The 23,780-nt window shown below is 48.0% G+C and overlaps 1 protein-coding gene across 1 annotated transcript in view; it reads right to left on the bottom strand.

The window, feature by feature from the left end:
• Positions 1-10,874: 10,874 nt before the first annotated feature.
• RGS19 (regulator of G protein signaling 19) overlaps positions 10,875-23,780 on the bottom strand; it is a 39,017-nt gene continuing 26,111 nt past the window's right edge. Inside the window, exons 2-6 of the mRNA XM_056844482.1 lie at positions 22,449-22,595; positions 19,610-19,749; positions 15,084-15,158; positions 11,484-11,718; positions 10,875-11,070 (exon numbers count right to left, since the gene is read on the bottom strand). Coding sequence (XP_056700460.1) covers positions 10,882-11,070; positions 11,484-11,718; positions 15,084-15,158; positions 19,610-19,749; positions 22,449-22,478 — 669 coding nt within the window. The 5' untranslated portion in view covers positions 22,479-22,595 and the 3' untranslated portion in view covers positions 10,875-10,881. The remainder of the gene's footprint in view (positions 11,071-11,483; positions 11,719-15,083; positions 15,159-19,609; positions 19,750-22,448; positions 22,596-23,780) is intronic.

Raw genomic sequence — 23,780 nt, 5'->3', positions numbered from 1 at the left:
GTGGATGTAAGAAACAGAGTTGAGTTGGGCTTAAACCTTTGCCCTGTTTCATACAGAATGGTTTTACACTTTCAAGGGAGTTCAGTGAGAACTAGGAACGAGCGTCCTTTTATAGTCCAGGAAATGTTAATGCAAAAGGCAGAGAGCTGTGTGTAAAGTCTGACCTGGTGTGGATCAAGTCTTTCTTACCCATAACCTAGATGAGACGGAGCGTGCTAACCTTCCCCGCTCCTACCAAGTCAACTTGCGGGCGTGGTGTATCAGAGTCGTGCAAACAGACCTTGTCCTTTTGAACACACGAAGCTGCCGTCGACTGAATCAGACCAATGGCCTGTCTTGCTCAGTATTATCTGTCTGGCAGCTGCTCTCCAAGGTTTCAAGCAGAGTTCTTTCACATCTTCTACTGTGTGATATGGCATGCAGAATAGTATCTTATAGCCCAGGCTCATCAGATCTCAGAAGCTAAGCAGGGTCGGCACTTGGGTGGGGGACCACCAAAGAATTACAGAGTTGGAAGGGGCCATACAGGCCATCTAGTCCAACCCCCTGCTTAATGCAGGATCAGCCTAGAGCAGTGGTTCCCAAAGTGGGCAGTACCACCCCCTGGGGGGCGGTGGGATTACCTAGGGGGGCACTAAGAGGCGAGGGGGCAGCAGGGGGGTACTAGAGGTGGGCGCCTTCAACTGTGTTGTTGGATAGGGTAGGGGGCGCTGAGGTTGAGTTTGTAGAACCAAGGGGGCGGTGGCCCGAAAGGTTTGGGAACCACTGGCCTAGAGCAACCCTGGCAAGTGTTCGTCCAGCTGCTGCTTGAAGACTGCCAGTGAGGGGGAGCTCACCACCTCCCCAGGATATTGATTCCACTGCTGAACTACTCTCACTGTAAAAAAAAAATTCCCTAATGTTTCCTAATTACCTTTCCGCCCATTTTTGCGAGTCCTATCTTCTGCTGCCAACAGGAACAGCTCCCTGCCCACCTCTAAGTGGCAGCCCTTTGAATACTTAGAGAGCAATCACGTCCCCTCTCAAACTCTTCTTCTCCAGACTGAACATACCCAACTCCCTCAACCTTTCCTCGTAGGGCTGGGTCTCCAGGCCCCTGATCATCCTCCTCCCTCTCCGCTGCACCCGCTTCATTCTGTCCACACCCTTTTTGAAGTGAGGCCTCCAGAACTGCACACAGGACTCCAGGTGCAGAAGAAGTTGTTTTTTATATGCTGACTTCCTTTACCACTTAAGGAAGAATCAAACCGGCTTACAATCACCTTCCCCTCCCCTCCCCACAACGGACACCCTGTGAGGTAGGTGGGGTTGAGAGAGTTGGGAGAGAACTGTGAGTAGCCCAAGGCCACCCATCTGGCTTCATGTGTGGGAGTGGCGAAACCAACCCGGTTCACCAGATTAGCCTCCGCCGCTCATGCGGAGGAGTGGGGAATCAAACCCGGTTCTCCAGATCAGAGTCCACCGCTCCAAACCACCACTCTTAACCACGACACCACGCTGGCTCTTCAATAGCCTGACCAACGCGGTGTACAGCGGGACTATGACCTCTCGTGATGTGGATGTTATGCCCGTTGAGACATTCCAGGACCGCATCGGCCTTTTTTGTCGCTGCATCACACTGACTGCTCATGTTCAACTTACAGTCCACCTGTGATCCTAGATCTTGTTTACCCAGAAGTGAATCCCCACATCCAACATGCATCTCAAGGAAGACTTTGCAGAGGAAGGCAATGGCAAGCTGCCTCTGTTTCTCACTTGCCTTGAAAGCCCCTTGCTGGGGTCGCCGTAGGTCCGCAGCGATGGCACTTCACACAGACACACTATGTGATAACGGAGGTGCCAAGGAATTGAACCTGGGACCCTCTGAGCCAGGGCACCTCCCTCTGCGTGTTGTTTGAAAACTATGGCCCAATAGAATGGATGACTGAGCCACCGAGCTGAGTTTATAGCTCCTTTCTAGTCTGGCTGCCCAGTGGGAAAACTCCGTGCCTATGATTTGTCAGCTTCGGAGGTTATAAATTTACTGCAGTGTTTCTCTCTCCCTCCCCTCCCTCCTGGCGGAGTGACAAACACCACTAAAAATAAAGATGCACGAAAGGTTTTCCTCCCTTTCTTTTCACAGATCGGCCTGGGGGAAAAAAATAATCAATTTTTACCCCCACTTTGGGTGGGTCTTTTCAAAAATTGTGGATGGGGGGTGGGGTAGGGAACTGGCGGATCAGCTCTAGGGAAAGGCTTTGACATCAAGACCCCAAAATGCAGGAGCATTTTGGGCCTCTGCTGCATATGTTTTCTGCCCGGACTAAATATGGCAAAGGCAACACACAGCCCTGCCTATCAACTTGCAAACCAGCCTTTTATGCTTTGCAAAAAACACAAAAAAAACCCCACCCTACAACACTATTTATCTCTTGGCCTAAAGCAATTCCATTGTGTCTGTAGCCACTCCATCTGGTTAAAGATGTGATGCTTTCAACTAATTAATTGCTCCTGTTACTATGGCATTTCTCCACTCACCAGATACGTGTGTTGGCTTCACAGGGGCTGTTTTGTGTATGTGTGTGTTTTGGGGGGAGACCCCCAAAACAAGAAGAGGAGTTGGTTTTTTTATATTGACTTTCTCTACCACTCAAGGGAGAATCACACTGGCTTACAATCGCCCTCCCTTCCCCACAACAGACACCCTGCGAGGTAGGTGGGACTGAGCGAGTGTGACTAGCCCAAGGTCACCCAGCTGGCTTCGTGTTTAGGAGTGGGGAAACCAACCCGGTTCATCAGATTAGCCTCCGCCGCTCATGGGGAGGAGTGGGGAATCAAGCCCGGTTCTCCAGATCAGACTCCACCGCTACAACCACCGCTCTTAACCACTACACCACACTGGCTCTCAACAAGTAGGGATCTCAGTAAACGAACTACTGTAGAACTGCAGTTCCTGATCCTTTTAAATAACATTTTGAATAATCTCTTTTGAATTAACTTCTTAATTTTAGGAAAGCCCTGCAGTAGCTGGAGGTATAATGGAACCATTCTGACTGGCCCAGAACGCTCCATCTCTCCTCTGATAAGCTGCAGAAATGGAAAGACTTTAAAGGATGTGGACAGAGCTGGTGCAGAGGAGAGCGACGAGGATGATCAGAGGCCTGGAGACCCAGCCCTACGAGGAAAGGCTGAAGGACTTGGGAATGTTTCATCTGGAGAAGAGGAGGTTGAGGGGGGACATGATCGCTCTCTTTAAGGATTTGAAGGGCTGTCACTTAGAGGAGGGCAGGAAGCTGTTCCTGTTGGCAGCAGGAGACTTGCAATAATAGGTTTAAATTGTGGGTGGAAAGGTATTAGGAAATTTTTTTTTGCGGTTAGAGTTGTTCGACAGTGGAATCAACTAACTAAGGAGGTGGTGAGCTCCCCCTCACTGGCAGTCTTGAAGCAGAAGCTGGACAAGCACTTGTCAGGGATGCTCTAGGCTGATCCTGCATTGAGCAGGGGGTTTGACTAGATGGCCTGTATGGCCCCTTCCAGCTGTATGATTCTAAGATCCGACCCTCTGGGGAAAAATGGAAGCCTTCGTGCATCCGCTCCAGTGTAAGACGCACAAAAGCCATATCCAGATTTAGTATACAGGACCCCAAGAGACCAAAAGAACCACCCTGCTGGTCCATCACTCCATTTTTTATCACTGGCTAGCCCAAGGCCTTTGGTTAACCCACAGGCAAAGACTCCCGTTTCCTAGAGTTTCAGAGAGTAGCCATGCTGGTCGACAGAAGAGCTAGATTCAAATCCAGAAGCACTGCAGAGTCCAACCAGAATCCAAAGGTATAATCAAGAGTCAAAGCTCCCTTCATCAGAAATCTTGGTCTCTAAGATGATACTGGGCTTGAATCTAACCGTTTCCTATACTTTCTCCTCCCCAGCCTTTGCTGTTCAGGGATACACTACCCTAGCACATGGAAGTTCTATTTAGCCGTCAGATTAATGTAGAAGCATCTTGATCGGGGGCACCGTTATCTTCTTAGGAGAAAAATCCCTGGCAAGGAATTTACCTCGTTCACCATTGCCGCAGTAGAGTGGATATTTTCATGGGGCTATCCACCACGACCCCATGATCTTTTTCCTGGTCTGTCAGCAAAGAAACAAAAACCAGAAGCGGTTGCTCAGCTAAAAAGGATACTTCGCAGACCAGTGGATCGATCCGTAGGTCCCCAGCAACGCAGGGAACGATTTGGTTGCCAATCACAGTTTAAATGCTCCAAAGGACACATGAAGAACTCCTGGTCAGAACACAAACATGAAGCTGCCTTATAGTGAAGTAGACCCTCGGTCCATCAAAATCAGCATTGTCTACTCAGACTGGCAGTGGCTCTCCAGGGTCTCAGGCAGGGGTCTTTCACTTCTCCAACTACCTGGTCCTTTTAACTGGAGAAACCAGGGGTTGAACCTGGGACCTTCTGCATGCCAAGCAGATGCTCTACCACTGAGCCACAGCCCCTCCCCACTGAAAGGACACAAAGTCTGGCCTACATCACTAGCTACCTTTCCCATGCTGCACTGCTCCCTCCCTCCCGTGTGTGTGTGAAGTACCATCAAGTCGTTTCCAACTCATGGTGACCCTATGAATCAGCATCCTCCAAAACATCCTATCATAAATAGCCTTGCTCAGGTCTTGCAAACTGAGGGCTGTGGCTTTCTTTATAGAGCCCATCCATCTCTTGTTGGGTCTTCCTCTTTTCCTGCTGCCTTCAACTTTTCCTAGCTTTCACTTTTCTCCAGTGACTCTTGTCTTCTCATAATGTGACCAAAATACGATAACCTCAGTTTAGTCATTTTAGCTTCTAGGGTCAGTTGAGGCTTGATTTGATCTATAAACCACTGATTTTTTTTTTTTTTTTAGGAAGTCCATGGTATCCGTCACCCTCTCCTCCAACACCACATTTCAAAGGAATCTACTTTCTTCCTATCAGCTTTCTTCATTGTCCAGCTTTCACACCCATGCATAGTAATAGGGAACATGATAGCATGAATTAACCTGAGTTTGGTTGCCAGTGACACATCCTTATACTTCAGAATCTTTTCTAGCTCCTTCATGGCTGCCCTTCCCTTCTGCCATAGCAGAAGCACAACTCTTCGGCTGTTTATGCTTGGTAATTAGCAGCGTGTTCCAGGCTAAAGTGCCCTGCGTATATATTTCGTTCTTCAGGCTGAACCATCATTCCAGAAGTCACTGCGAAGCCAGCGCATACCCGCTTCACATTTCTTAAGAGCCCCTTTAATACAACTTTTATTTGCTCCGTCTCCACCGCGAAGCATCCACTCAAGGAAGCATGAAGAATCACAGCTGTGTAAACAATGATTGCTAATGGCTATGCAAACAAAGGACTGAAGGAGCAGGCAAGTATGTGTGGGGGGTGGAATTTGTTTGACTTTCTTCTCTTGCATCAGGACCATGAATAGGCATTTTAAAGGCCGGATTTAAAAAAGCTTTGAGCGAGCATCAAAATCGACCCTGCATAACTGGCCCTAATGGCACTTCATTGTGACTGCAGATAGGAAGGGGGTTACCATGGGGTATGTAAACCTGGAAGGCTGACTGCCAATAAGCTATGGAGCCCCCTGCACGCAGAAGAGAGTTTCACCCTCCTTTACTGGAGTGCTAATTGGGAGGCTTCGTATTACCGCAGAGTTAAAGTTCCTTCTCAAATTGGGAGGCGTCCAGTTGCTGCAAATCACGTGGAGATGGGTGGAAATGTGTGCGAAGATGGGGCCTCGTTTCAATGTAATCTTGGCTTGCCTCGAAGTTTTCACAGCCAAGGGGAGAGCATTTTTGTTTGTTCAGTCGTTAAGTGTTTGTTTTTAGACGATGTAAGGCTAATCTCGCCTTCGTTTGCCTGATTTTGGGCCCTGTCCACATATACTGCTCCTTGGTTTGGTTTACCCCAAGGCTTAAGAATCCTTTAAGAATGTTTAGCTTTTGGGGTTGAGAATTTTAGTGTGGGTGTATTAAATATTTTAACTTACTGTGCGGAAGCCGTCGTGCTGACAGCAGAGGCTCAAAGCGTCTTCAATAAATAAATTCCGACTTAAGCGAACGAATGCATGCAAGTTTCATAGAATCAGCGTTGGAAGGGACCACCAGGGCCATCTAGTCCAACCCCCTGCACAATGCAGGAAGCTCACAACTACCCCCACCCCCAGTGACCCCTACTTCATGCCCAGAAGATGGCCAAGGTGCCCTCCCCCTCTCATGATCTGCCTAAGGTCATAGAATCACATTGCTGACAATGCTGATTTCCTTGACCACAGCTACCCAACACACTGGTGTGGGCCCTATTATATGCTTTCCTCACCTCTCCTCCAAAGAGAATTTCCAAGAGAGCCAGTGTGGTGTAGTGGTTAGGAGCTGTGGACTCTGATCTGGAGAACCAGGTTTGATTCCCCACTCCTCCACATGAGCAGCGGACTCTAATCTGGCGAACTGAGTTGGTTTCCCCACTCCTACACTTGAAGCCAATTGGGTGACCTTGGGCTAGTCACAGCTCTCTTAGAGCTCTCTCAGCCTCAGCTACCTCATAAAGTGTCTAGTGTGGGGAAAGGAAGGGAACGCGATTGTAAGCCACTTTGATTGTCCTTAAAAGGTAGAAAAAGTCAGCATATAAAAACCAACTCTTCTTCCTTCGTCCATTTTATCCTCACAACAACCCTAGGTGGTAGGTTGGGCCGAGAAAAGAAGGGCAGTCCACAGTAACCCAGTGAGTGTCATGGCTGAGCAGGGATTCGAACCAGGTCCTCTTCATTCCTAGGATGACTTGCTAAGCACTACACCACACTGGCTCTGCTCCCTGCCCTACCATCACATGCAAAATAATAAGTTTGTAGATTTCCAAGGAGAAAAAAATTGGGGTTGTTTGCTGAAGTAATCCTAATGGTTCAACAAGGGACAGATGGGATGATGAACAAGATCAGGGCCAAAAGCCAGTTTCCACAAACAAAATACGCACAAACATCCTGACCCACAAAGCTGACTAACACAACTCCAAAACCTCTCATGATGGGAAAATCTGAGACGTTCTCTGGCCTTAACTGGCTAGCCTGGTGTGCGGGCCAGGAAGCTGGATTCGTTAGTATTACACACCAGAGAATCTGCTTCTTTAAGGCACCTGTGTGCATTCTCTAAGACTGCAGCACCAGACACTTACAGGCCTCTCCAAAGTTTTCCCACTTGGCAAAATCCTCTGGGATCAATCGAGTAATCAGGGACATTTATTTTAAAAGTTGCACGGAATACTTGACCTTATCTGGATGGCCCAGGCTAGCCCAATCTTGGAAGATGACAGGACTCGCAATAACGGGTTTAAATTGCGGGTGGAAAGGTACCAGCCAGATATAAGGAAAACATTTTTTACAGTGAGAGTAGTTCAGCAGTGGAATAGGGTACCTAGGGAGGTGGTGAGCTCCCCCTCGCTGGCAGTCTTCAGAGGCTGGACGAACATTTGTCAGGGATGCTCTAGGCTGATCCTGCATTGAGTAGGGGGTTGGACTAGACGGCCTGTCTGGCCCCTTCCAACTCTATGATTCTATTAGGGTCAGCCCTGGTAAGTACTTGGATGGGAGACCACCGAGGAAGTTCAGGGTTGCTATGCAGAGGCAGGCAACGGCAAACCATCTCTGTTCGTCTCCTTCCTTGTGGAACCTATGGGGTTGCCATAAGTTGGCCATGACTTGACGGCACTTTCCACCACCGTCACCACTCAAGTTGGTGGACCACTGCCAGCAGTCCTGCGCAACATGGGCCACATTCAGGCCAAAACGATGAAGCATCACACAGGTTTCCTTTCCCGGTCAGTCTTCACCACACAGATAAGTTTACCACTCTCAAGCTGGGGCCTGGGGTTTGCCCAGAACTACAAGTAATCTCTGGAAATCAGCCTCCCCTAGAGGAAATGGCAGTTTTGTAGGGCAGACTCTATTATATTAAGTCTAAAGAAACAGGAGTCCTAGATTGGTCTGTTCCGCTTGCACACTGGGAATACCGGTTTTTGTTTGCTCAAAACCCCTAGGGAACACATTAGCTTTGTATTTCAAGCATGAATGTCATCCTTCGCTTTCAGACTGATGCTATTCTGACCTTCCACAAATTTGCCGTGTCCTTAAAAAAAACCCCCTTAATTATGCAATTAGCCTTTATTACTTCTGGTGGAAGAGAGTTCCACAGGTCAAAACGTCTTCCCATTGAAGTCTGCTCGCATGGACACGTGTCCTCTGGTTTTAATTTGTTGGGAAAGGGACAGGACTGGGGGGCTCCTTCTGAAAGTTCATGGGGAGGAGGAATTAAGAGGAAGAAAGACCTGAAAAACAAGGCAGAGAATCTGTAATTTACTGGCTGCACAACTAAGCTCTCTTCTCAGAGATATAGGAGTGCTTATATTGGGTGTGCATGTAAAACTGGGGGCCCACTAGGGCCAACAAGTTCCCGGGCTAGGCTAAACCGTATCCCAAAAGCTTTCAGTGCGTGCATGTGTGTATACACAGACACATGTTTAACAAGAGGCAGTGAAGAACAGACCGCAGTTTGGGGTCTTTCCTTTGGTCCCAAGCCGCGGCATAAAACCGGACTCCTCCCAAGCCACACACCCGTTACCAGCACCCGCCACAACTTCAGCGCCGCGAATAAAACCACAGAGAAGCACTTGAAATTATGAAAGAGAGAAAAAAGGAAAAGTTATGTTGCCGGATCTCGGATGAAAACAGGACACACAAAACAGTCGTGGAGAAGTTCACCGAGGGACCTCGGCCCGGGTTTGGGTGAGAACTTGATTCAGATCACGCTGCGGTTGGAGCAGGAGGAAGGCGGCTGGGCGCAATCCATGCGGGGCAGGCCCACCGTTCCTTGGCAAGCTGGTTTTCCTGCACCCACGCTGCAAAGGCACCGTGGGGAAAACGAGACCGGACCTTCAAGCTCTTCAAGGAAGGGAGCTCCCTGCACGGGCACTGCTGATGGACTCCCAACTGTGGCTCTAGGGTGTGATCATCATGACTCTGGAAGAAGTAAAAACAGCCGCCCACGGGATTTTGTTGGCCTGGTGTCAAAAGCGGGCTGCTACCTGCTCAAAGCAGTTGTACAGCATGCCTCTGTGCAAGTGCAGAGTCCCGAAGGTTTTGGCCTCTGGCCGGCGGCATGGTAAAATCAAGCTGAAAAGTCCGGCAGAGTGATTGTATCGCTAAAAGGATCGGGTTTCCGTTCCCCCCAGCTCCGCTTCCAAAACAGGCCTGGTGGAAAACATTCCTGCCGCCCACCCCATTTCCCCATCTATGGAAATCCCACCCAAAATCCATTCTCAATCTCAGCCCCCACCCCACCCCAGGGAAGAGTTCAGGGGGCTTCAGCGACATGCGCGCACTTGTGTGGCACGGGTCTGTGTATGTGCTAGGCCACCATGGGATGCTGCTGGAAATACACAGAGTAATCTCTACTCACGAGGAATCCTTCAGGAACCCACTCCCAGCGAAACTCGAGACAGGGAACCCATGCCCTTCTTGGCCGAACGTGGATGCCCAAATTTTCAGAGAATTCGGAGCAGATTTGGAAAAGGACCGAACCATTTAAAAAACAAGAGGAAAACTTCGACTCCTCCCTTCCAAGACTGAACTTCCCCCAGATGGCAGCTCCTCCAGGCAGTTAAACCTAATGGAGACGAATCAAAAGGAAGTTCCCAGGACAAGTATCACCAATAACTGCCTCTTACCAACCATTCCAGGTTTCTAAGGGCCCGGAAGTCCAAGCAAACGTTGACCTCCAAGGAGCTTTGCGCCGAGAACTTTCCCTTGCTCAAGCTTCACGGGGGTAACCCATCCCTTCCCCTTCCCCTCCAACTGTTGCAGGAAGAGAATCTGGGAGGAACGGTGCGGATAGGGGACAGCTCGGAATGGGCCCTACTTATTTATGAGCCGAGCCGAAATTCCACAGGAGGTTGGCTTGAACTGCAAAAAAGCGTAGTAACTCTCAACCGTTGGCGGTTCATATCCCAAACCCCACCTCTCTCCCCAGTTTGAGAAACTTGCCCAAACACGACATTAACCAGCAAGCCCCACAAATTTCAGGACGTTTGGGATCATTTCTCGGTCGGTTTCTGCTGCTGTTGGTTCTTTGGAGAAGGGGGACGCTGCATTAGCAACTTAATCAGCGCAACATTGCACAGGAGGTGCTGTTTCCCCCCTTCATTTCTACCAAGCAGGGACGAAAGGAGACCGCCTGCGGCCTGGCCCCGGACGGAACAAATGTCTGTGGGAGGAAGAGCCAGGCCACGAGCTGCACAGAAGCCTTCTATGGAAGTACCGCCACAGCACTTCTCTGCAATTCAGCCCCTTCCAATTTGACATGCAAAGTGATTGGACTCAAGTTGCCACCCGAACCATCGGAGGTCATTTCTTTGGGCCTAAAGGATTGCAGCGCAACCTTTTGAACAGGAAAGGAACAACAGATCAAAGAACGGAACAACGTTCAAGAATTGGGACTTTGGCCTTCCCCCCCCTCCCCGCTCGGTTTGCCCCCTATGTTCCCCACACCTCTCCATCCTCTTATTCTTCTGCTAGGGCCAGCAGGATTCAGTAGTAAAAGCAGAGGCCTGAGTTTGGCGTTCACATGACAGCAGGAGCTGTTGGCCACCGTTCTGTGGATGAAGACGGGGCAATATTACACGGAGTGAGCTTTCCCATGGCCGGACAAAGAGGCAGAAGTCAAAAACTAGGATGGGTTGCGGGATTCGGGGTGCCGTTTCAGCTCGTTCCGTGGCACAGGGGCCACGGGGTGAGGTCTGTTTACTCAATCGCCCCCGTCCTGCGTAGAAGAGCCAACCCATCACGTAGGCATCCCCTGGGAAAGATGGGAGGGGCTTAGGACTCTGAAGACGACCGCGAGACGCTCTGGGCTAACGCTTTGTATATGGCCGAGTTCAGAAAACGAGGATAGGAGTCTCTGTGCATGAGCGTGTAGATCTGTAGCTGCGCATCGTCAAAGGTGTGCGGGGACGGCTCCTGCATCTTGCGGTTGATGCCTTCGCGCACGCGGGAGTCCAGGCTGACCTGAATGGTGCGAGCAAAACACACACACAATACAAACACCAATTAGCGTAGGTGAGGTGCCGAACCTCAGGGAGAGGAAGGGAACCAAAGTAGGAGAATGAAAGCTTGACCAGGGTGGGGCCCACTTTCTTGAACTCGTAACCTCTAGGCAGGACTGCTGTAATATGCTGTTGTGTGGGACTGCCCTTGAAGACAACCTGGAAGCATCAGGGAACCTGGAACCCATTTTGTGTTACACTGCAGCTATAACTTGAATTGGGTTCCATTTATGCCCACGCCCTCCTCTCTTTTGTCAGCGTCTCCCCGGTCAACCATTTTAGACTGTATGCTCCCTGGGGCATGGACCCCTTTTCTTGGGCTCCATCAAGTTCCATATCCGCTGATAATCCTATTATATAACTATGTCAACATACCTCCTTTGGCGAGAGGATGGAGATGTAGTCCTCGTATATCACCCGCGCTTTCTCCTCTATGGACTGCTTGTTACATTCGCTTTTGAGCTCCTCGCACGCTAACCAAAAGAGCATGTTCTCTTCGCTGTACTCAGTCCGTAAGAATTCCCGGAACACGTTCCTGCCGGCCGGGTTCTTCATCAACTTGTCGAACGACTGGGCCCAGCCCTTGATCTCCTCAGTGGTCGGTTTGGTGCTGGAAACGGAGATCCCGCCCAGCAGAGGCAAACCCCCGTGGGAGGGAACCGCAAGAGACACAAAGGGGGAGAGATAGCACGTTAGTCAACAGAGACGCAATCGGCTTCTCCCTGCTCTGAGCTGCCTGGCTGGGGCTCTTAAGCTTCACGGCCAGAATCCAGGGCAAGAAAAGCAAATATTCAGGCCACCAAACGGATCTGGTCTCCCAAACGCCACTCGGATATGACAAACTGCTATTTCTCATCAAGTCTCATCTCAGCAGAATTAACTACCCAAAAAATCTGTGTGACTCTGTGTGCGTTGTTTTTGCAAGATAATAAAATATATAACTGCAAAGCTTCTTCCTCTGCTTTAGGCTTCCATCCACAAGGAAAACTAATCCTCGTATGTGTTTCTCTCTTAAATGAGGGGATGTAATATTGCTGCCATAAATTCAATTATCAATATCTCATAGTCAAGAAATAGTCATAAAGTCTGGAATGGTAATTAAGAAATAGGGTCTATTGAAAATTCAACACTTCCTCTAAATACAAAATTAAGAGGTGATGTCATCTGGCTCAGGGGGCCACAAACTGCCCCCGCAGACCCGAATAGGGTTGCCAGCTCTGGGTTGGGAAATACCTGGAGATTTTGGGGGTGGAGTCTGAGGAGGGCGGGGTTTGGGTAGGGGAGGGACTTCAATGCCATAGAGTCCAATTTCCAAAGCGGCCATTTTCTCCAGGGGAGGTGATCTCTATCTACTGGAGATCAGGTGTCATAGCAGGAGATCTCCAGCCACCACCTGGAGGTTGGCAACCCTAGATATATGACCGATTAAAGCAGGCCTGAGATTTTACTTCTACCATTTCAGTGGCATTCTTACTGTCTCAGACTCATCAGATGCAGAACAGGATGGATTTGATTTAAATCAAATTGATTTAAATCATGATTGAAATCACGATTGAAATCACTAGTTGGCAAGACTAGATTTAAATCATGGTTTTCTACCCTCTTTTACGGCCTGCTGCCATTATAGGTTTTCTCCTCCTGGAAGAGAATAGTATGATAAATATCAGGCTGTACACATGAAAATCCCAAGGCTTGTGGAGAATTCTGCTCAAAAGGTTTCACTTTTCATTTTTACTGCTTACCCCTCCCTCCTCACACTTAGCTCCTTCTGCAGATCTATTCCACTCCAAACAATTTTCTATTAATTGTTCTTGAAATTTCGCACTTAAGAGGTAGGGGGTTGATTCTGCGCACATAAATTTGCAAAGAAACAAGGGGATTAAGGTCTTTTTCTGAACTCTGTTTATTTTATAACATTTTTGCTGTGAAGAAGAGGCCCGTTATCTCTGCAGACACAAATTCATAGTTTTGAGAACTGCATTACCAAGCATCTATGATAATATTTTCTAGATAGAAAAACTGCCCCAAATAATCTTACAGAAACCTCTGGAAGGGCATGACATTGTGAACGGATTAATGGAATCCATTTACCAATAAATAAATAAACATTGCATGAATATACAGCCTCATGCTACATAATTAAAAACTAATCCGTATTTCATGAACTTTGGGCAATAATGCATCTTAAATAGAAAACTATCTTTATATAGATTTTTCATTGAAAAACATTTGATTTAAAAATCCATTGTTTTTTATTTTTTAAAAAAATATATTTTTAAGTACACTGGCCCTGATAAAGGTTACAATGTGAATAACGAGCAGATCTTTAATTTGCAACATTTCTATGAGAAAGTTAATTATAAGTGAGTTTAAAGTTAATTAATTAACTAAAGTTAATTGACATAATATATTCAGAGGAAATGAATTAGTCTGTTTCGATACAGTCATGTGAGTATTTTATGTGAGTAACTGGGCCTAGATAGGATAGCTATGCCCAAAACAACCCTATGTCTCTCCAATGTGGGTTGCATGAGACTATCTAATCTTTCCAGAAGCGCTTTGGTGAGAATGTAAGAAATTGTATCTTCTCTTTTAATTTTTAGATATGATGAGGAAAAAGGACGGTGATGTATGTATTTCTGTTTCTATTTCATTTAAGTTGCAAGGTTTTTTTTATATATCGTTGCGATTTGTTCACATTTACTCATTTTAAAAGTGGTTAGATCGATTTTAAATTTAAAAAATCTTCAAAGATAAACATGAATGATCGCCGTCAATGAAAACAAGCAATACGCCAGAGAATGGCGGGCAAGAAGAGTATTTGAGCCCCCATGGCTCCTCCCACTTTCTAAAAACACTTGGCAGGCGCCAGGAAAGGTGTTAGAGGACACCATGGTGCGGGCACTACGTTGGAGACCCCTGTTTCAGAGAGTCGCTGTACTGGTCTGCAGTAGACCAGCTCGATTCAAGTCCAATCGCACCTTAGAGCCCAACAAGATTTTGGGGGTATGAGCTTTCAAGAGTCATAAGAACATAAGCGAGGCCCTGCTGGATCAGACCAAGGTCCATCAAGTCTAGCAGTTTGTGAACACAGTGGCCAACCAGGTGCCTCTAGGAAGCCCCCAAACAAGACGACGGCAGCAGCACCGTCCTGCCTGCGTTCCAAAGCACCCAACACAATAGGCATGCTCCTTTGATACTAGAGAATAGTCAAAGCTCCCTACGTCAAATATCTGACACAGGGAGCTTTGACTCTCGAAAGCTTACACCCCCACAAATCTTGTTGGTCTCTAAGGTGTGACTGTGACTGGACTCTACTGCAGTCCAACATGGATACCCTCTGAAACAATCTCTACAGGTTCTCCGCCCTCTGACCAAAGACAAGTCAGAAATTTGTTTATTCCAGGTGTTTGTTTATTCCACCACTTTGGGGAACCCCTGTGTCAGAGGGCCGCTGTATTGGTCTGCAGTAGACCAGGTAGATTTGAGTTCAGCCACATCTTAGAGAGCGACAAGATTTTGGGGGTATGAGCTTTCGAGAGTCAAAGCACCCTTCGTCAGATATCTGACGTAGGCAGCTCTGAATCTCAAAAGTTCATACTCTGAAAATCTTGTTGGTCTCTGAGATGCTACCAGACTCAAATCAAGCAACTTTTAAAATGCTGTTAAAAAAAAACGCCCAGAGACAGAGCAGAGCCGTCTTGGACAGATCTCAGTTTCAGCCGTCAAAAAACTAACGGACACTCTCAAAATGCTCACCAGTACACAGAGGGCAGAAGGAACCACTATGGAGCGGACGTCTCCATCCTTGTTGGGGACAAGCTCTGTAGCGTGGGCGCCACCAACGCCCTCTTCGCCAAACAGCCGGCCGTTGGCCTTCAGAACAAAGCCCCACCCGAGGAAGGAAACGCTCGCATGGGAGGGAGGCGCGGACGCAAAACTGCCGCTCCGAGCGCAGCCCAAAATGCAACTCACCAGGCTTCACAGTTTGGAATGGTCTCCAGTTTGGTTTCTCGCGATGCCCGCCACGCTCGCTCGCGATCTTCATTCCTAGAAACCAAACAAGAGAGGAAAGGTAAACGGACCGGACCGGGCAAGTGCTGGTCAAGACCAAGGAGGAAGCGGTGGGCGGGCTTTCCAGCACCTTGCTTACAGCTGCCTGACAAGATATTCATGAGAGCTTGTGGTACGCTATTTGATGGTTGGCAGGGCAAGGGTAGAAACTCGAGAGCCAGCGGGGTGTAGTGGTTAAGAGCGGTGGTCTGGAGCGGTGGACTCTGGTCTGGAGAACCAGATTTGATTCCCCACTCCTCTATATGAAGCCAGCTGGGTGACCTTGGGCTAGTCACAGCTCTCTTAGAGCTCTCCCAGCGCCACCTACCTCACAAGGTGTCTGTTGTGGGGAAGGTGATTATAAGCCGGTTTGATTCTTCCTTAAGTGGTAGAGAAAGTCGGCACATAAAAACCAACTCTTCTTCTCCTTCTTTATCCTGACCTGGCTGGCGAATCAACATTTGGAAGGGGGGGGGGGAGATATTGGCAAAGAGGGAAATTTTGAGCTGAAAAACTGAAGGGAAAGGATCTTCCTATTTCCACTTTTTCCTGCAAACCCTTTTGCCTTTTTCTTGAGCTCCCCCCGCCCAGCCTTTTTTTGTTATTAAATATCCAGGCTGATGAAGAGTTTGGTGGAATTCAAAAGCCTGCACACTTTTTTTATTTTTTATTATTAATTAACATATATATTTTTAAGGTATCACCCATTTTGGAACTTCTCAAACTCGGCAAAAGAAATGCCTGCCGATCTTTACAGAGATTGACCAGTAGAGGCTGCTGCTCTCCCAAAATTACGATGGCAGTTGAATCAGCAAAAACCAAAAAACAAAAAAACCCTGGGAAATTAAGAAAACAGGATTGTGCGAGAACCCTTTGCTACTATCTTGGCTTGGGCAGTGACCAGACGCAAAGGAAGACAAGCTCCTGTGCCATGTGGGAAAGCAGGAATCTTGGCAAAGACCGCTTGCTAAAACAGCTGGGCCTGCTGATATTCCCTCTTCTGTACCTTTTCCCTACAAAAAAAGGGGGTGTCGGTTGCACCTCGTCCAGCAAGGCTGAGATACAAGGTTACTGAAAATAGGAAGCTGAACCGAGACAGGACAGTAATCCTTGGCCAAATCTGAATCTCAAATCCCAAATGAATGCGAAGCAGGTGTTTGCCTTGGCAGTAGGAGTAAATTTCCTTCGGCCATGTCACATTACAGATTTTAATCCAGATGAGTCAATAAATCCAGACAGGCTGTTGCAGCAAAAATAAACAAGAGATTTCCAGCACCTTAAAGACAAACACATTTTTTATTCTAGTGTATGCTTTTGTCGAGCAGAGTCCGCATCCATGGGGCACTTCCTCCAGCACAAATTCCAAAACCAAGATGTACTTTTGGTTAATTCACGAGAACTACAAGTTCTCCCCAAACACAGAGCTGCTACTGAAAACGGAATCCCTGTGAGGCATTCCCCATGTTCTCCCATGGGGAGAACATCATCATGCACATTGTACCCTCCTCCTCCCACAGCAACACAAGGTGGGCAAACACAGAAAGATGTAACATCATGTGGGTTCGTGTGGCAAGGCAACACGGGGATACCATTTTCTGGGGCAGCCCTGTGTTTTGGGCAACGCCTAGTTCTGGCCAGAGAAACCCTGGTTTTAAGATAAACAGAAAAATGTTTCTTGAATCACATAAACAGAAATTTTGTCTTTTTGACATGAGAGACATGGGAAGGAGAAATAATTGTTTGTCAACTCTCTCCACCCCATGCATAATTTTACAAACCTCTGTCATGTCCGCCCCCACCTCCAGTCATCTATTTTCTAAACCAAAAAATCCCAGACTCTTCAGTCTTTCATCACAGGGAAGGTGCTCCAACCCCCAAATCATCTTGGTTGCCCTCTCCTGTACTTCTTCCAGTTCTGTGCCACTGGCCAATGGTCAACCTAGACCAGTACACAAAGCATGAACATATGAAACTGCCTTATATGGAATCAGACCATTGGTCCATCAAGGTCAGTATTTTCTACTCAGACTGGCAATGGCTCTCCAGAATCTCAGGCTGAGGTCTTTTACATTACCTACCACCTCATCCTTCTAGCTCGAGATGCTGGGAATTGAACCTGGGACCTTCTGCATGCCGAGCAGATGCTCTAGGCCACGGCCTCAACCCAGTATAATGAACACACAAAGCTGCCTTACACTGAATCAGACCACTGGTCCATTATGGTCAGTACTGTCTGCTCAGACAGGAAGGGGCTCTCCAGGGTGAGGTGAGGGTCTTTCCCATCACCTACTGCCCGCTCCTTTTAACTGGAGATGCTGGGGGTTGAACCTGGGACCTTCTGCATGCCAAGCAGATGCTCTCCCACTAAGCCATGCCTCCCCCCGCCCCAGTACAATCTACCAGCGGAGACATTTCAGCGTCACATGAACACATGAAGCTGCCTTATACTGAATCAGACCCTTGGTCCATCATAGTCAGTATTGTCTACTCAGACTGGCAGCAGCTCTCTAGGGCCTTTCACATCACCTGTTGCCTGGTCCCTTTAACTGGAGATGCTGGGGATTGAACCTGGGACCTTCTGCATGCCAAGCAGATGCTCTACCACTGAGCCATGGTCCCCCACAACCATAGAAAGATTTTCAACTGGACAGGCCATGGGTAAGTAAGGAACCTTCTGCATGCAAACCGCGTCCTCTCCCAATGAGCGACAGGCCTCCCATTCCTGTGCGGCCATTTGCTGATGGGTATAGACCACTGCACCATAAGCATTATGTGCTCCTCTTCCCAAATGCTTATTTTTCCACATCTGAACGCACCAGGTGTTAACTGGACCTGAAAAAGGCAACCATGCTTTGCCTGAGGGAGAGAGAGAGAGAGATGAAGTGAAATGCAGATTGGGAGTTGGGAAATACGGCACTGAGGAGCCGCTTCTGCTCGGAAATAGCAGTGTTTTCTAGAACAGATTGTGGGGAAACTGGCCAACGCGCAACATCCAAATTAAAAAGAAAAGCCTCAAATCAAGCCAAACAGAGCTAAATACATGGAGCTTCCAAGGATCTCTGCATTATGTGAAGCCCAAACACCAGACCATCTGCTCAAGATGGTGTTTCTGCTTGCTTTGTTAAATACTCCCCCAATTAGCCTCCATCTACAAACCAAGCATGGCCCACCCCAAATGGCGCGGCTGAAAACTGAGTGTCCAAAGAAGTGGGAACACATTCCCTGACTGGACTGTGACCAACAGCTTCACTTGTGGGAGCTTACCAAAGTCCCTTCCGGTCCAGTGATGACCGGCCAGGTGCTTCCGAAGTTTGACAAGCGACATGCAAGAAGAGTTGGTTTTTATATGCCGACTACCTTTTAAGGAGAATCAAACCAGCTTACAATCACCTTCCCTTCCTCTCCTCACAACAGACACCTTGTGAGGTAGCTGGGGCTGAGGGAGCTCTAAGAGAGCTGTGACTAGCCCAAGGTCACCCAGCAGCCTTCATGTGTAGCAGTGGGGAAACAAACCCGGTTCTCCAGATTAGAGTCCGCTGCTCACGTGGAAGAGTGGGGACTCAAACCCGGTTCAACAGATTAGAGTCCACCGCTCCTCCCATCTACACCACGCTGGCTCTTCTAACAATTCCTAGGGAATAATTATCAGCATCTGAAGAGCCAGATTCAAGTCCAGTCACACCTTTGGGACCATTGAGATTGTTAGGGTGGAAGCTTTTGAGAGTCAAAGGCTCCCTTTTGTCAGATACCAGATGTTCGACTCTCAAAAGCTGATACCCTGGAAATCTTTCTGGTCTTTAAGGTGCTACTGGACTCGAATCAAGTTGTCCTTCAGCTGACCAACGCTGCTAGCCTCTTGGGACCACTGGCTCCTTTTCGGTATTTTTTGGGGATTTCTTTTTACCAGCATAAATGGCAGCCCCCCAAAAAGGGGGGCAAAAAAGGCAGACCCAAATAATTTATTCAGCATTTTTCTGGCCGCTTCTGCCCTGCTGCCAGGAGCTGGGGCAGTAGGGCTAGGAACCCCCCCCCCCAATCCCCCCCATCATTTTTCAGGTTCGGGTTTATCCTCTGCACCCGCTCCATTCTGTCCGCATCCTTTTTGGAGCGAGGCCTCCAGAACTGCACACAATACTCCAGGTGCGGCCTTGTCCAACGCAGTGTGCAGCAGAACTATGACATCTCGCGATTTGGATGTTATGCCTCTGTCACCCCAAGATCGCATTAGCCATTTTTTGCATTCGGAGCAAATTGGGCCAAAGACAGTCTCCCCGCCCCCCCAGGAATGCCAGACCAAAAACAAACTTGCAGCAGATGCTGGAAGAACATGAGAACTCTGCAGAATGCTTCCTCTTGCACCCGAGCACCGAGCCATAAACGCTATCCGATGGCAGGCTGCAAACCCCGACCGCCCGGCCACGACGTGGACCCCCCACACTTCCCCGTACCACGAGCAGCTGCAGCAGCAGCACCAGCAGAAGCAGCAGGGGTTGGGGCGTTGGTTGGGGCCGGCCCGTTGCAGTGCTGCCGGAGACGTCTCATGCCGGGACATCGGAAGTGGTCTCTCCGGACACTCTGGGTCTGGGTACTGCAAAGGGAAACGGAGAAGGTGACCGACGGAGCACTAGAGACCCAGGGCCTTGGCTGAGAAAAAAAACCCTTCCAGATGGGTAACTTTTCCAGGAATTTTGGTGGTTCCCCCCCCCCAATAAATTTTTATTTTCAGTTCCATATAAAACAAACAAAAACAGACGTTGCCCCAAATATTGGAGATGGTGGCAGAGCCATTGTGGGATACCTTATCACAACAAATATAAAACAGCAGAGATATTTTGTGTGTGTAAATGCTTGGAAAGAGCAGAGCTATAAAAATAATTTCGAAACAAAAAAATTACATCATCATATGACCACAGTTTCACTATTTTTGGTCTTCCCCTTCTGACCACCCACTGCCTTCTTCACACTCTGAAATTATACCTCAGATGGCAGTATCAATAAACAGCGTTATTCGATGTAACTGTCTTCTAACTATTCTACAAAGGGTACCTTTTAATATTTCCATTCCTTTTGTATCCTTCTGTATTGCGTTTTTTATGCCAATACAATGATGATGATGATGAAAAACAGACGTTACAAAATAATACACATCATTTTGTTTAAAAAACCAAAAACAAATGTAACAACCAAAAAAACCAAAAACACACCAACCAAATAACATCACACAGGCACAACACGAACACAATTCTAACATTATGGCATACCAAAATCTACTTCACTACTTGAAATAATTTCTTAATTATTCTATGTGTAAAATTATTGCCAACTGCCCCAATCTATCAATCCCATCATTAGAAAATGTTGAAAAATAATAAATATTGCTGGGAATTGCTTATTATATTAGGTGCCATGGAACACAGGCAGGCTAATGCTACTGCAGCTGTCTTGTTTGTGGGCTTCCAAGAGGCACCTGGTTGGCCACTGTGTGAACAGACTGCTGGACTTGATGGGCCTGGGTCTGATCCAGCAGGGCCGTTTCTATGGAGGAGAGGGCTACTCATGGCTACTAGTCAAAATGGATACTAGTCATGATGCATTCTCTCCAGGATCAGAGGAGCATGCCTATTGTATTAGGTGCTGTGGAACACAGGCAGGATAAATGCTGCTGAAGTCGTTTTGTTTATGGGCTTCCTAGAGGCACCTGGTTGGCCACTGTGTGAACAGACTTCTGGACTTATTGGGCATTGGTCTGATCCAGCATGGCCTTTCTTATGTTCTTTTGTGGTGGTGGAGGGAAGTGCCGTCAAGACGCAGCCGACTTATGGCGACCTTGTAGGGTTTTTAAGGCAAGAGACAACCAGTGGTGGTCTGCCATTGCCTGCCTCTACGGAGCAGTCCTGGACTTCCTTGGTGGTCTCCCACCAAAATATTAACCAGGGCTGACCCTGCTTAGCTTCTGAGATCTGATGAGATCAAGCTAGCCTGGGGCATCAGGGCACTCAAACAGAGGTGGTCTGCCATTGCCTGCCTCTGTAGAGCAGCCCTGGACTTCCTTAGCGGTCTCCCACATCCAAGTACTAACCAGGGCTGACCCTGCTTGGCTTCTGAGATATGATGAGATCGGACTAGCCTGGGCCATCCAGATCAAGGCCCACCGAGATTCCAGAAGCTTCCCTTCAACACAGGCTCCTCTCATCTTTTGGGTGTCCCCAAAACCTGGTGGCCTAGGCAACTGCCTCACAACCAGAATCTTTAACCTCGCCTAAAATTCTTTCAGCCAATAGATTATGAGGATTTGCTGGGGGGTCTCCTTCAGATCCCATCTCACTGCTGGCTTTTTTTCCTGAAAATGTGCAGACCCAAACTACATGCAACCCGCCAATACAGTAACCATGCAGCTGACAGCCAAAGGCTGCATCCATATCTCTTCCCTTCTCCCGGGAATAATCGCGTGGATCGTCCCAGCCAATAAGGCTATCGTAAGGCAACCCAAACCACCTTTAACCACTACATAGCCAATCGGATTTTGCTACGCAAGCAAGCGTCACTGGACACAAACAAAGCCAACTGAGAGCGAGGGCAATGCACTCGGAATCAGTCGTGTGGGTGAGCCCAGCCAATCGGGGAAGGCACAGTAAACAGGAGGATGTCGAGATGCGACAGAGCCAGTCAGATCTGGCCATGCATTGGCACTGTTGGTGAAGCTGGAAGGTGAGAGATTCAAAACAGATAAAAGGAAGTCTTTCTTCACACAATGCATAGTTAAACTGTGGAACTCTCTGCCCCAGGATGTGGTGATGGCTGCCAACCTGGAAGGCTTTAAGAGGGGAGTGGACATGCTCATGGAGGAGAGGGGTATTCATGGCTACTGGTCAAAATGGATACTAGTCATGATGCACACCTATTCTCTTCAAAATCAGAGTATCATGTCCATTCTATTAGGTGCTGTGAAACACAGGCAGGATGGTGCTGCTGCAGTTGTCTTGTTTGTGGGCTCCCTAGAAGCACCTGGTTGGCCTCTGTGTGAACAGACTGCTGGACTTGACAGGCCTTGGTCTGATCCAGCAGGCCTTTCTTATGTTCTTAAAATGAAACCAATGCAGCAAGTGTGGTCTGCACCCTGAATAGGGAACACGCTGGCACCCATTCAATTCAATCGCCATAAAGAAAACCGCTGGAAGTATGCTTTTTGACAATGGTGAAAAACTCTCATGAAAAGCACACTACAACACCCCACCCCCGCTTTGGGGACACGATCCCGTTCTTGACCCTATAGGTCTCGGAGCTCACCTGCTTCCCCACTTCATAAACAGTCGGCATCGACAGGTCTGTTCTGCCCACCTGGCCCACCGTGGCTGTCTTTTCTGGCCAGGTCTTGGCCGCACGTCCCGCTGATGCCCGCCCTTCCTAGGGCCTCCACGGCTTATGGGATGGCACCTATACAGAGAGAAAGCATGGCAACATCTTTATCATCATCATTTAAAACATTTGTTAGCCACCTTTCTTCCATACCGAGCTCAAGGTGGCTTACAATAAAAATGACACACGTAGATTACATAAAAACACATAAAAACGAAATGTAAAATCACAGGCTAGGGCTTCCTAAGAGCCCCGTGGCGCAGAGTGGTAAGCTGCAGTACTGCAGTCCAACCTCTGCCCACAACCTGAGTTCGATCCCGACGGAAGTTGGTTTCAGGTAGCCGGCTCGAGGTTGACTCAGCCTTCCATCCTTCCGAGGTCGGTAAAATGAGTACCCAGCTTGCTGGGGGTAAAGGGAAGATGACTGGGGAAGGCACTGGCAAACCACCCCGCAAACAAAGTCTGCCTTGGAAACGTCGGGATGTGACGTCACCCCATGGGTCAGGAATGACCCGGTGCTTGCACAGGGGACCTTTACCTTTTTAGGGCTGTTTTAATCAAATGCAGTCCTAAGTAAAACCGTCATCAGTTACCTCCTAAAGATTGAAAGTAAGGGAGCCAGGCACACTTCCCTGGGAAGGTTGTTCCATAATAATGGGGCTACCACTGATAAGGCCCTCTCTCATGTATCCACTAAATGAGATTCTTTGATTGGCCTCTCCCTGCGATCTTAATTCCCAAGCAGGGACATCTGGAAGATGATCCTTCAAACACCCTGGTCTTTTTTAATATTGATTTTCAATAACCTCGTCTACTCCTACAAGATGGGGTGGGCTATCCACTTTCTGAGTTAGGGTGCGTCAGTAAATCCCTAGACAGGTTTTTTTCCCCCATTTGAATTGTTTTCTACTTCTGCAATCATGGTCTTATTAAACTGTATATTGGATATCTCATGCGGTCCCATCAAATTTTTAAAAATTTCTTGCAATCTTTTAGTCTCGGCAAGAAAGGCAGATTATAAATGAAGCGAATAAATAAATAAGCAAAGCAGACGACCCCGTGTTCTGGTATTATGAGAGAGGGAGAAATGATTCTCCCTGTCCACTCTCTCCATACCATGGATAATTTTATCGACCTCTCTCATGTCTCCCCTTAACCACCTTCTTTCTAAGCTAAACAGCCCTAAGTGTTTTAAATGCTCCTCATAGGGTAGTTTTGTGTAACTGAATACTGCAGAAAGCACTTGGAACCAGTTGGTTCTGA

The sequence above is a fragment of the Euleptes europaea genome, chromosome 2 (genome assembly GCF_029931775.1).
Source record: "Euleptes europaea isolate rEulEur1 chromosome 2, rEulEur1.hap1, whole genome shotgun sequence".
NCBI classification, from domain to species: domain Eukaryota; kingdom Metazoa; phylum Chordata; class Lepidosauria; order Squamata; family Sphaerodactylidae; genus Euleptes; species Euleptes europaea.
The sequence above is the reverse complement of the archived record's forward strand: the minus strand, read 5'-3'. Positions and strand labels throughout refer to the sequence as shown.